Raw genomic sequence first — 13,537 nt, forward strand, 5'->3', positions numbered from 1 at the left:
GATGAAACTGGCGTAAGTTTTGTCTGTAGATTCTCTGAGAATGGTGCGCATCTCATTCCCATTCTCAGCTCTCACACTGAGGATTTTCACAGTCCAGCCTAAAACTGTCCCGATGGAACTGAGAAAAACACACTATCAGATGGTGTATAGAACACAAAACAATAATGAGAGGTAACGAGAAGTACCAATTAAGTCCAATTTGTAAAACAGAATTTTTTATTTTTATTTTAACTGGATTATAATGTTTTATGTTATATGGACTGTTTTTTGTCTTATTTGAAGCACTTATGGTCCTTACTGTATGAAATTGTGTGGAAAAGAACTGTATGACGATAATTTTTGTGCGCAAAACCCCCCCAAAAAGGACGACTTTATTTCAACTATTCATTTCCTTCTCTGTGGGCCTCTAGTCAGTTAACTAGTATAATACCATAAGCTTCTGTTGTTGTACGTCACATGCATCACACACATGACCAGCGTCGGCCAATAGTGAGCCTACGTGTGACGTAGATCTAAGCAATCACACTACGTTAACTGACTCGAGGCCCACAGAGAAGGAAATGAATAGTTGAAATAAAGTCGTTATTTTTGGTTGTTTTTGCGCACAAATGTATTCTCGTTGTTTGATAAACTTAAGATTGAGCCACTGTAGTCACTTGGACTATTTTAACGATGTCTTTAATAACTTTTCGAGGCCGGCAAGTTTCAATCCCTGAAGAAGCCAATGGACTAGTATGGAGGAGTGACCCAGTTCTCAGATTTCATAAAAAATATCTTAATTTGTGTTCTGAAGATGAACGAAGGTCTTACGGGGTTGGAACAACATGAGGGGGAGTAAATACTGACAGAATTTTCATTTTTGGGTAAACTATCCCTTTAATAACATGTTTCAATAACAAACAGAGATTACTCACTCTTCCATCTCTGGTATCATCTTCTCCACTATGTATACTGGCTGGTTTAGGGAGATTACTGAGACACTGTCATGATGTACACTTTGTTTTACTTTGATCTGCAGGTGGCAAACACAAAGAAGTCAATCTTTGCATCGACTGCTCTGTTTTACTGCTCTATTCTAAATCAAAATGCCATTGGTGATTTGAAACAGTCTTACAAAATGTTTGTCTTTTTTCTCTCTCTGTATCTGCTCACCTGTACTGTTGTAGTCGTGAACAACCCATGTTTATCAGTGGCTTTAACCTGAAAGGTGAACAGATTGTCTTTAAAACTGGATGGATCCAGTACGTAGATCTGACCAGTGCTTGCCTCCACATCCAGCAGAGTTGTGGACTCCTGCAGCGAATACTGCAGTTCTGAGCTCTCGCCCACATCAGGGTCCGACGCCTGAGGGACACACCACCACATTTCAACCACATTTACTAAAAAAAAAAATCAATTGCAAAAAAATATCAAACACTACAGAAAACCTTTTAGGGGATCCCATTCGGGGATTATTGTATGGATTTAGTTTTAATTAACACATTTTTAGGGTTTTAACAAATCGCTAGCCATTTAGTATGAGCAATAGCAACAGTAACAGTGACGTTTGCCTTAGTGAACACCACTAATTATAAAATAGATCTGACTACATTCACTGCATTTATAACTGATGTCTATGCCAAGCCACACTCACCTGGACCTTCACTATAGGGAATTTGTATGGAGAGATACTGAAAATTTCTGCTTTATATATTTCAGCATCAAACACAGGAGCCTCATTCATGTTCTCAACCTGAATGTTGACCTGAAGATAGTGAGAGAGAGAGACAAAGAAAGTCAAATTCTCTGTGCCAGATTTCTTTTAAGAAGAGAAACTTTGGCTTTGACATGCTTGAAGAGTAAGGTTGAATCCGAAATCGCCCCCTATACGCTCAAATAGGACATACACTCAATGGCTGTCCGAATTCACTCTCTTGTTTTCATTCACTCCTTCAAGTGAACGTATTAGTGCACTAATGTAGTGGATTTGGTGGTTGAGGGTTTAGGATGTGATTTTGGATTCAGCCTAAGACTTAGGCCAGAAACACTCTATGTAAGTATGTGAACACAAATACTTCTAACTGCACATGCTTGTCACTGCATTTTGAGATATAATTAATGCATTAAAGGGATAGTTCACCCAAAAATGAAATTGCTGTCATTAATTACTCACCCTCATGTCATTCCAAACCTGTAAGACCTTAGAATTGATGGATGGATGGCCATATGCAACAACGTCATTGCAACTTTGAAGGCCCAGAAAGGTAGTAAAGACATCGTTAAAATAGTCCATGTGACTCCAATGCATCCGGAAAGTATTCACAGCGCTTCACTTTTTCCACATTTTGTTATTTTATAGCCTTATTCCAAACTGGATTAAATTAATTATTTTTCTAAAAATTGATGTTCAATTGGGTTCAAGTCTGGGCTCTGGCTGGGCAACTTAAGGACATTCACAGAGTTGTCCCATAGCCACTCTTTTGTAATCTTGGCTGTGTGATTAGAGTTTATGTCCTGTTGGAAGATTTTAACCGTCGCTCAAGTCTGAGGTCCAGAGTGCTCTGGAGCAGGTTTTCATCAAGGATGTCTCTGTATATCATCTTTTCCTCGATCCTGACTAGTTTCCCAGTTCCTGCCATCGCTATGCTTTGTCAGAGCTTCATGTTCTTGGTCACCTCGCCGACCAAGGCGAAGGGCCTTAGTCGGCAAGGTGACCAAGAATCCCCCAATCGCTCAGTTTGACTGGACAGCCAGCTTTAGGAAGAATCCTGGTGGTTTCACACTTCTTCCATTTATGGATGATTGAGACCACTGTGGTCATTGGGACCCTCAATGCTGCGAAAAAAATTTCTGTACCCTTCCCCAGATCTGTGTCTCGATACAATCCTGTCTCGGAGGTCTACAGACAATTCCTTGGACTTCATGACTTGTTTTTTGCTCTGACATTCCATGTTAACTGTGGGACCTTATATAGACAGGTGTGTGCCTTTCCAAATCATGTCCAGTCAACTTAATTTACCACTTTTTGTGCTGATTATGTGAGTACCACGACACATGCGTGTGATGCTGACGCAGGAGCTGGCCAATAGTGAGCCATGGAGAACAAAGAAGCACTTCACTGTATTCACTACGTCAATAGCATAGGAGAATTACGTAGAAGAGAAGAGATTGTTGAATAAAGTAACTATTTTTGGGGGTTTTTGTACACAAACTATTCTCTTCACTTCATAACATTACATTTGAACCACTGGAGTCACATGGACTATTTTATCAATGTCTTTATACCTTTCTGGGCCTTGAAAGCAATTACGTTGCTGTCTATGTGGGGTCAGAAAACTCTCGGATTTCATCAGAAATATCTTAATTTGTGTATCGAAGATGAACAAAGGTTTTATGGGTTTGAAACGACATAAAGGTGAGTAATTATCCCGTTAACATAAATTGCATACTTGTGTAGAGTCTGTTTCTGGCCTTAGTTTAAAGTAAGAACAGTACCGTTGTCTCTGCAGTATTTGTAGGAGTTCTGGAGTCTATGGCTTCTACTGTGAGGATGTACCACTCCTCTTCCTCCTTGTCCAGCGGTCTCAAAGCTTTTATGGTTCCCTCACCATCCACAGAGAAGACATCCTCATGTGACTTCATGTTATAGCTGACTGTAACCAGTGGACTTCCTGTTAATGCCCTGATCTTGCCCACTATTGAGGCCTCAGGTTCATTCTCCTTTATTGTGAATTTGTAAGAGGAGCTTTCAAAACTCACACTCTCAGTGAGAGAGGCAATTTTGAAGTGGATCAAGACTTTGGCTACAGAGAGAAGAAATCAGAAGAAATGATCAAATTATCAGGGGGAAATAAGCGCTCCCAATAAAAACTGCTCACATTATCTGCATTGTTTTAACACCAGAATCACTAAAGGAATATTACGCAAACTAAGCCCAAACCTTCATCAGATTCTGGTGGTGTTCCATGATCTGTCGCTATAGCAGTGAGGGTTAGCAGTGTGTCTTCTGTGACCCCGCTAAGGTCAGAGATCAAAGTGATGTCTCCTGTTTCTGCATCCAATGCGACCATTGAGGAGTCTTCAGAGAAACTACAGAAAAACAATATTCATGCATCTGTCTTAAAGGATTGATGTAGGTAAGTGTGTTCATGCTTTAGCCATCATATTACTGATCCTAAAGAAATGGAAGTTTAGTCTCAAGCTTACCTATAACTAATTAGCGCGTTGTTTCCAGCATCTTTATCTGTGGCCGAGAGCTTCAGTAACATATCTCCAACCTTGGCATCTTTAATCAGAATGCTTTTCCTGTAGGTGTCAGAGCCTAAAACTGGAGCGTTGTCATTGACATCTGTGATACTGACCCGCACTGTGGTGATGTTCTGCAGAAAATGAACCCGTTGTAGTGCAGAACAGAAGTTCATATTTGCAATCTGTAGTATCTAACTTAATGTCTGTAATTAACAGTAGTTTACTTGTAAGGATTGAACTATTATCAGGTAGCCAGATTTTTGAATATCTGCATAAAATCTAGAACATACTGCAGCTTCTTTTTTCATGTTTGTGTCATTTAGGAATGGATAAATCAAAAATTCAAATGAAATATAACCTTTAGGACAAAATGAATGTGCAAGTGTGCTCAAGGTTGTCATGTTACTTAAACAACGCCTCCAACAAAATTGGGGAAATCTTTCAAAGTTTATATTTCATGAAGCTATGGCCAATCAGTTAACTAGTTTTTCCTTGGAATCAACTTTGTATGCTGGCAGACAGATAAAACCCTTTACAACCTTCCAGATATGCATAAAGCATGCCAATAAGATTACACACACACACACACACACACACACACACACACACACACACACACACACACACACACACACACACACACACACACACACACACACACATATATATATGTTGTTTTTAAGCATGCTATGCGCTCTGTGATCTTTTGGATTTTTTTGTAAATCTGGGCAGGAAATGCCACAGAATATTCCAATCGCAAATTGAATTGAACTATCATGCAATAATAGAAATAAATAGATATTATTTCTGTACATTTCTCTGTGGGACTGCATGGTCCACAGCAACAATGACCACATCATACACCTCCTGTGTCTCCCGATCCAGCTTCTTGATGGCTAGAAGAGTCCCATCCTACAAGTGAATGAAATTAGCAAGATTTTTACAAAAAAAATTAGATCTGAACATTGACATTACAATTTCATATTTATAAAATAATGATATCATGCATTGTAGGCACAGTGACAGCTGCCTTCCTCATAAGTCCCCTCACCTCTCTGAATCTAAATATTTCACTGTGTGAGTGAGTAGTGATGGTGACACGTCCGTTGTCGCCAATGTCAGCGTCTGTGGCTGAGATTTTGCACACCTCTCCAGGTGACGAGGGTGTGTACACACCTTCCTGAATCTCAATGGTCTCTGGGAGAGTAAGAAATTGTGGGTTGTTGTCGTTGACGTCCAGAACAGTGATGATGACCTGAGCTGTGGAGCTTAAACCATCGACAGGCTGGTCTACAGCTACAACCTGAGAAAGACAATGCAAGCATCTCATTCAGAATGAATAGTCCTCCTGGACATTTTGTAAATAGCTGCATTTAAGAAATGAATGTGATTGCTTTGTACCTGTAGGATGTAATTGTCTACAGTTTCTCTATCCAAGGAAGCGTCGCTCCGGAGTGATATTACTCCTTGACTGTTGATAACGAAGGTACCATTATCCATGATAAAGTGACCTTTAGAGAACCCACCCTAATCAGAGAGAAAACTAGAAAAGGTAAGTACATCAAAACAGACTAGGAATGTTGGCTTGATAAAAAACTTTAAGTTTATAACCATGGGCGTAGGTTTGGTCTCAGGTTTGGTGGGGACATCCCCCCCTCCCCCTTCCCCCTCATTCTATTCTTAAAAAAAAGTGCATTAGATTAAACTGGGAAGGGTCATAAAACTTGCATATTGTTATCCTAGGTTAACAGCTTCTATTGTTCTCAATTGTAAGTCGCTTTGGATAAAAATTGTCTGCTAAATGAATAAATGTAAATCTGTTGTGGTTTGATGCTGTCTTTTCCTGCATACAAAATGGTAAATTAATTTTGTAGTCTATCCTATGGCTAGCAAGTTTAACCCTCCTACCAGATATTGTTATTTGGATATTATCAATCAAATAATGATTCATTATATTTGAATAACCAACAGTGTTAACTTTTGCCTTTTTAACATTGCCAACATATTTTTCCAGCACATGTGTCTAGCAAGTAGGCTACACTCACAAATACATTAAATAAACAGAATGTAGAAACGAAAAATGTCTCAGATGATCCACTGTTTATGACTGCAAGATTCTAAGTTAAGGTAGGCTAATTAACATTCAGTGACTTGCTAACGTAAGTTAGCATTCTATCATGATAGCCCGACTTCTATGAGTCTATCCGTGCTGCACACCCCTAATTAATGCTCCTAACCTTGAAAGATTGCAGAAGCTAGGTTTAACTGTAACAATATCCTGGGTAACCAGGATCACCAGTTAATACTATTTTCCACAGTAGAATCTGCATTTGAAAGCCTGGTCAGTCACTACTACTAAATGCTATTTGTGTGACTAGTTATTTTTGCCTACTTACACTCTGCTTTATGAAAAAGCTTCGTATGTCCCCTTTCTTCTTCTTGGGTGACATAGCTGATCTACAAAGTACAAAAAGGGGCAAAAACGGAATATTAAAATGTTTTACTCTGGCCTTTGAATATGGCAGGCAGAGACAGCCCTGGTAACTTACCGTCGGCTTCGTCAGGCGCGCGCGCACACACACACACACACACACACACACACACACACACACACACACACACACACACACACACACACACACACACACACACACACACACACACAAACACACAGGCACACACCCCCCGTGACCCGACCCGCTCGCTGCCCGTGAGTGCAAGCACTAAAAGTAGTCCCGGCCCGCGCGTGTAGCCTGCCTGTCAGATACCCCGCCGCCAATCAAATTACGGCGTATCTTGTACTGTCGTCGTCCTGGCCGTTGGAATCGATCCAAATAGCAGCGCAAAGATCCAAATGCAGCGCAAATATCAAAATAGCAGTTCAAAGGAGCTTGCTAAATATTGGTGGGGACAAATTTGTCATCTCAAAATATTGATTGGGACAAGTACCCAGCGTCCCCCCCTAAACCTACGCCCTTGTTTATAACAGTTTTAAGGTTGAAGACTTGGCCAGTAAGAAAAAAGATTTTAATGTTATGGCTTGTAAACTTGCATTTCTATACTTTACGTTTCATTAAAATGTCAAATATAACCAGACTTTTCATTACAGTTTTCATGCGTTTCACCATTTTAGTCACCATTTTAGGAACAACAGTACCAGGTCTAGATCAGTGACTCTAGTCTGAAGAACCAACTGATCCTGTGGTGAATTTTCCAGAATAGATTGCGTGTATTCATCCTGGTCAAATTTCGGAGAGTTGTCGTCCAGATCCTCAATGGTGACGGACACCACAGCGTTAGCCGTTTTACTGGCATCATCCTGCTGAGTTGTCTATTTATAAGGATATGATGAATAGAAAATGTGAACAATCAAAATAATGAAATCTCTTCAGATTCTTGAATGTCTTCAGAAACATCTGATACCTGTATGTGAACAGTTATCTGGTCGATTTCCTCTCTGTCTAGTGCTGTTGTCACAGATATCACTCCACTGTTTTGATTCATTTCAAAGTTGCTTTGATATTTTTTTGGAAGGACTGGAACAGAAATGTGGATATTTGCTGTGTCATTATCAGAAACTTAAAACAGAATCACACACATCATTTGGAGATCATGCTGTTCACACACAGAAACATTCAGGAGCACAGAAACAAAAGCACAGAGTTGTTGTCAATGCTGCCCGCGACTTTAATAAAATGGCTTCACTACTGAATCGGTACATTACATTACTCATTAAGGAGGTGGTAACATTGCTCTTTTTGATGTAACTCACAGCTTCATTGATAGTAGAGAGATGCAGCACTGACACAGGTTATTCACACACACACACATCTCTCTCCAATTCCTTAAAAAAAAGGAAACCTTACCACACTTTATTTTCGTGTCTGATTTAAAGTGTGCAGAATGCTAGATCTAACAAGTCGTAACTTCCTTCAGGGTCAATTTATTGCACAGCAAACAGCTTTAACTTTTCACTGTTACCCAGGGGGCAAAGGGGGTTTAGCAGACATGGGCTGCTGTAAAAGGTTGTCATATAAAAATGAAATCTATGATGTCTGAGGATCACAACCTGGGTGGACAACCCGGTCAACAAGCTGCTGGAAACTTGTAATTAGGGTCAAAACAATGCTACCTCAAATTCTGCTCCCCGGAATCACCCAATAGTCCAGTCATTTTATGAAAAAAGGTTGAACAAATTGCAACTGAAGCAAACTCAACTGATTTTGAATCCTCAATATGTCCTAAGTAAGGGAAAAAAAGCCCTGAAGAATCCCATTAGGGGAAAGTTTCGAAAAAGACCCAAATATAGCCTATTCATACGCCTATTCATTATTTTCTCACGTGAATAGGATAAAAAATTTAACCTTTAAATATCACCATGAAAATTACTGAGTTGATTACTGAACCCCATCTAATAATAATTAATAAAGGCTGGTTTCTAAAGTAATTCTTCCTGCCTCTATGTATTAATGTTCATGGATAGCCTAAATGTGTTCCATTCAGACCTTAACATTAAGTCTTTTACTGTTATATGTCAACAAGATTCAACAAGACATTTTCACCTGCTATACCCAATGTTTAGATTTGTTGTGGTATTTATGCAAATTGGCACATATGTAATTAGATTATGCACCGTTTGTCCATGTTAACAAACAATTTCAAAAAACATGTAATACATTTTTTGTTTGTCTTGATGTAAGTAATCAACTTTTCATGGTGATATTTAAAGGTTAAAATTTTTACCCTATTCACGTGAGAAAAATAATGAATAGGCGAATGAATAGACAATATTTTTGGGTCTTTTTCGAAACTTTCCCCTAATGGGATTCTACGGGGCTTTTTTCCCCTTACTCAGGACATATTGGGGATTCAAAATCAGTTGAGTTTGCTTCAGTTGCAATTTGTTCAAACTTTTTTCATAAAATGACTGGACTATTGGGTGATTCCGGGGAGCAGAATTTGAGGTAGCATTGTTTTGACCCTAATTACAAGTTTCCAGCAGCTTGTTGACCGGGTTGTCCACCCAGGTTGTGATCCTCAGACATCATAGATTTCATTTTTATATGACAACCTTTAACAGCAGCCCATGTCTGATTTTATAAAAAACAGGTGTTTTGCCCCCTGGGTATGTTGGCAAGTGACCTTCTTGCATCCCTCCATTTTGTCAGATTTAATAAAATCCGTATTTCATGCCTATCAAAAAACTAATAGTAGAAATCTTCTGTTAACAGCACCTGCTGTTATGCTGTAAACTACAGGCTCGTTGATGCCCGTGTCGCCATCTTGAGCTTTTATGGCCTCAGGAGTGATGTCTGAAAACTGTCCTATCTGTGCATGGACAGAAAAGACATGGAGGGTTTCATTTGTTTGGTCAGACATGCGTTTAAATATTGATCATGACGTCATTTACCTGGTTTTCCTCAATGGATGCCTTGTAGAGACTGTGATCAAAATAAGGGTTTAGATTGTCAAAATCTTCAACTGTTATTGTAACTGTTGTGGTGTCACTGAATTCATCTTTATCCTGCAAAGAAATGTGGTGTTGTATTAGTATCTTTAAAATTAAAGTTCATCCAAAAATGTATATTTCATTGTATGGGTAAAAGCAGTTTGGATGATTATACTAAAAATCTGCTTTAGAGTTCCACAGAACAAAGAAAGTCATACACTCTCAGAAAAAAAGGGCATTGGAGTGGCAATGGAACAGGTATTATGTATCTTCAAGGTAGTAATATGCACCCTTTAGGGGTAAAGAAGGAACAAAGGTGTACCTTTTGAAAGGGTACCACCCCGCTTTTTTTCTGAGAGTGTAGAGGTTTGGAACAACATGTGGGTGAGTAAGTGACGAAATAATTTTTACTCTTGGGAAAATTATTCCTTAAAGTTTAGAACAATAGTTAATAAAATGGAGGTTAGTAGGATGTCAGAGAGTTTGTCTTTACTTTAGCGTGCACGGTGAAGATGTACTGTTGAGCATTGTCGTAGTTCAGAGGTTGTGTCAACCTGATGTATCCGTCACTTCTCACTTCAAGTTCATCTGGTGCTGGAGGCTGTCGGGGTATGTGATTTAAATGAGAAAACACAAACCGAGCTCACACATTATTGAGCTCACACATTATTACACTCAAACGGTAGCTAGATCAGAGATGATTGAGATGAAGAAGTGAGTTTTAGCTTTTGTTTTGCCATTTTGTTTTATTCTTTGGGAATGAGACCTTTGTACCACTCGCACTGAGACATTTCAAATTATATCAAACGTGTAATATTGTATGATAATTATTCACATTAAACCATATAAATTCTTGGGTGAATTCAATTAGGGATGGCTGTAGTGGTAAAAACAAGTTTCCTATTTTTAATCCTTGTTTCTTGTCCACTGTGGGAGATGCTGATGCTATGATTCTGACACGTGCAAACTACCATAAATAGATCCAGAAAGGCGTGTAGATGTTCCAAACAAATAACTGAAATTTATTAAATCAAAATAAAGATGCATTGTAACAAAGCAAACAACTTTTAGGCCGCTTGCAGGTTTGTGGCACCATGCCAGCCTAGCTCCATGTGCACTGTCAAAAGACTGTGTGCTCTTGCACCAGCACCCCCTTCCTGTCAGGGGTGGCCTATCCTTTATACAACTTTTCCCCTCTGACCTATAGAGGGCACACACTCAGAGAAATAAACACAATTAACAATATACAACAAACTGATATTTAAATGAACAAATTTATAAAAATTAAATAAGGTGGTAAGTATGGCTCCTACACCCGCCCTTAATTTAGCGTTTAAAGGATTAGTTCACTTTTAGTGAAGGATCAGTTCATTAGAAACGATCAGTCATTTCAAAAATAAATAAAAACATTTTATAAGCACAAATGCTCGCCTATTGCGTATTGCGTGACGTCACGAGCGCGCATCACAGAGCAGACCAAGGCGAGCATTTATGCTTATAAAACTTAAACTTTTTTATTTATTTTTGAAATGACCGATCGTTTCGCTAGATAAGACCCTTATTCATCGTCTGGTATCGTTTAAAGCCCTTTGAAGCTGCACTGAAACTGTCATTTGGACCTTGAACCATTTGGGTCCCATTGAAGTCCATCAAATGGAGAAAAATCCTGGAATGTTTTCATCAAAAACCTTAATTTGTTTTCGACTGAAGAAAGAAAGACATGGACATCTTGGATGACATGGGGATGGGTAAATTATCAGCAAAAGTTTTTTTAAAAGTGAGCTAATCCTTTGAGCATCAATTACAATACATTAAATGTAAATGGAGCCAAATGAGTCTATACAAGAAAAATGAAAACTCATCCTTTAATCATTATTCAGTCATCACTTCTATGGTTCAGATCTAATTTTCTGCATCTTCCAATAGCAAGCAAAGTTTGGTAATAGGTCTTTCCAAGAAACCAGTCTTTGTCTTAAGTTTTAATTCTTATGAGTCCTTTGGAATCAGGTAGAACTTCTGTTACTCTTCCAAATGGCCATGATCCAAGAAGTGCTGATCTGTCCACGACTAGCACAATATCTCCTTTCTGCAGTCCTCTTTTTGCAGTAAACCATCTCTGTCGTTCCTGTAGTAATGGTAAGTACTCTTGGGACCACCTCTTCCAAAACAGGTCTGCTAAATATTGTACTTGCCTCCACCGACGTCTGTTGTATACGTCTGACCTTTGAAACAAGCCAGGTGGCAATGTAGGGCTAGACTTTAACAGAAGAATGTGATTTGGTATCAAAGGTTCCAGATCATGATGGTCATCAGACAATGTGGTAATGGGACGACTATTCAAAATTGCTTCAATCTCACAAAAGAGTATTTGTAGTCCTTCATCATCGAGGGTGTGTTGTTGTAAAATAAAATTTGAACGAGCCTCTCCCATACTCCCCCATGATGTGAGGCTTTTGGAGGATTGAAAGTCCACTGAATTCCTTTCTGGAGCATTGCCTTCTGGATTATGCTTTGGTTCCATTCTGAAAGTGAATTCTGTATCTCTCTTTTTGCATCCACCAGGTAAGTCCCATTATCGGATCAAATATGCAGTGCTTGGCCCCTTCTGGCAATGAATCTTCTTAAAGCGTCAATGCAGGAATCTGTGTTCAGTGAGTGAGCCATTTCTAGGCGAACTACGCTGCTTGTCATACAAGTGAAAATAACCCCATATCTTTTCACCTGACTTCTTCCTCTTTTTGTCACGAAAGGTCCAAAGTAGTCAACGCCAACATTGTTAAAAGGTGGAAGATCAGCTTGTCCGAGCTGTTCGTGTATGTGTTGAAGGATAAGTGTGGAGATGTGAAGATCTTTTGGAAGTATTATTGGTCGCTTGGTCTCCTCAGGAATTGCAGACTTGTCCAAACTTCCTCCAACCCTCAAAACTCCATCATCTATCACAGGATCTAACTTGTACAGGCTGCTGAATCTATTCAAGCACTTTCCAACAAATTATGTCTTTTCAATTCTTGACATTTCCTCGGAATACCTTTGTATTTACTTAACAATGGCCTTTTCTGCTTTCAAGACATCATCCAGGCATACGGATTGTCCTCAAAGTGATGTATTGAATGCTTTAATTTCATTACATACCTTGTTTTGGCTCTGAGTGTCCTTATTCACGCAGGTTCGCTGTATTTCTTTTCTTTTTGCAGTGAGCAAGCAAATTATATTCTTGAACTTCAAGAACCATGCTACTGCCAACTTTAGCTTTGTCCAACTTGAGAAATAGTTAAGCAGTTGGCTGGTAGGATTTTCCTTTTCTTTAATGACAGTACTATAAACAGTGGTGTTCCTTTTAACTTCAAGATCATCGAGTGATAGAGATATGGGTCCCAGGGACTCTTTAGGCCATTCCTCTTCTTTCTTCTATAGAAAGTCTGGTCCATGGATCCACTCTTTGCACTTCACCAATATGCCGGCACTCACCCCTCCTGATGCTAGGTAAGTAGGTGTCAGGGTTCTGTCACCTCTGTTTGGTTTATATCTGGTTTGGTGACAGAGCTCTCACATCCCCGGTTTGTCATGTGTTTGTGCTAAGTCTGGTTTGTTGTGAGCACATGGCTTGTCTTGTATTCCTTGTGCCATGTGCTCTCTTGTCATTTGCCTGGCCCCTTGTTACCTGATTATTGATTGATTTGCCTTGTTCTTTACCTTTGTTTGTTTGCTTCCTATTTAGTCTCCCTTTGTTTGCAGTCCTGTGCTGGTTCGTTGTCTATGTTCCCTCATGTTCCTTGTTTTATGCCATATGCCTGTCTTGTTTTCCCCCACGGGGAGTTTTTGTTTGTAGTTTTGTTTTGATTAATAAAGATCCTGAGTTTC

The 13,537-nt window shown here is 39.3% G+C and overlaps 1 protein-coding gene across 1 annotated transcript; it reads right to left on the minus strand.

Moving 5' to 3' along the window:
* Positions 1-910: 910 nt before the first annotated feature.
* On the minus strand, positions 911-13,242 carry LOC143753988 (protocadherin-like wing polarity protein stan). The gene is made up of 15 exons (XM_077246927.1): positions 13,186-13,242; positions 10,170-10,277; positions 9,638-9,751; positions 9,462-9,555; positions 7,651-7,763; positions 7,385-7,558; positions 5,629-5,754; positions 5,279-5,530; positions 5,041-5,139; positions 4,186-4,358; positions 3,920-4,068; positions 3,475-3,782; positions 1,634-1,744; positions 1,153-1,344; positions 911-1,012 (listed from the first exon to the last, which is right to left on the minus strand). The coding sequence occupies exons 1-15, from the start codon at positions 13,240-13,242 to the stop codon at positions 911-913; spliced, it is 2,172 nt and encodes a 723-aa protein (XP_077103042.1).
* Positions 13,243-13,537: the final 295 nt, after the last annotated feature.

This window comes from Siphateles boraxobius, unplaced genomic scaffold (genome assembly GCF_051911475.1).
Source record: "Siphateles boraxobius isolate OS27281-9 unplaced genomic scaffold, OSU_SipBor_1 29, whole genome shotgun sequence".
Taxonomy (NCBI): domain Eukaryota; kingdom Metazoa; phylum Chordata; class Actinopteri; order Cypriniformes; family Leuciscidae; genus Siphateles; species Siphateles boraxobius.

Bases quoted from the DNA above. Each gene is read 5' to 3' on its own strand.
- LOC143753988 (XM_077246927.1), bottom strand. From the start codon at position 13,242: ATGACAAACCGGGGATGTGAGAGCTCTGTCACCAAACCAGATATAAAC. The intron at 7,764-9,461 runs GTGCTGTTAACA...TTTCTGTTCCAG, and splicing joins AGTTTACAGCATAACAGCAG to TCCTTCCAAAAAAATATCAA. The intron at 3,783-3,919 runs GTTTGGGCTTAG...TTCTCTCTGTAG, and splicing joins ACCACCAGAATCTGATGAAG to CCAAAGTCTTGATCCACTTC.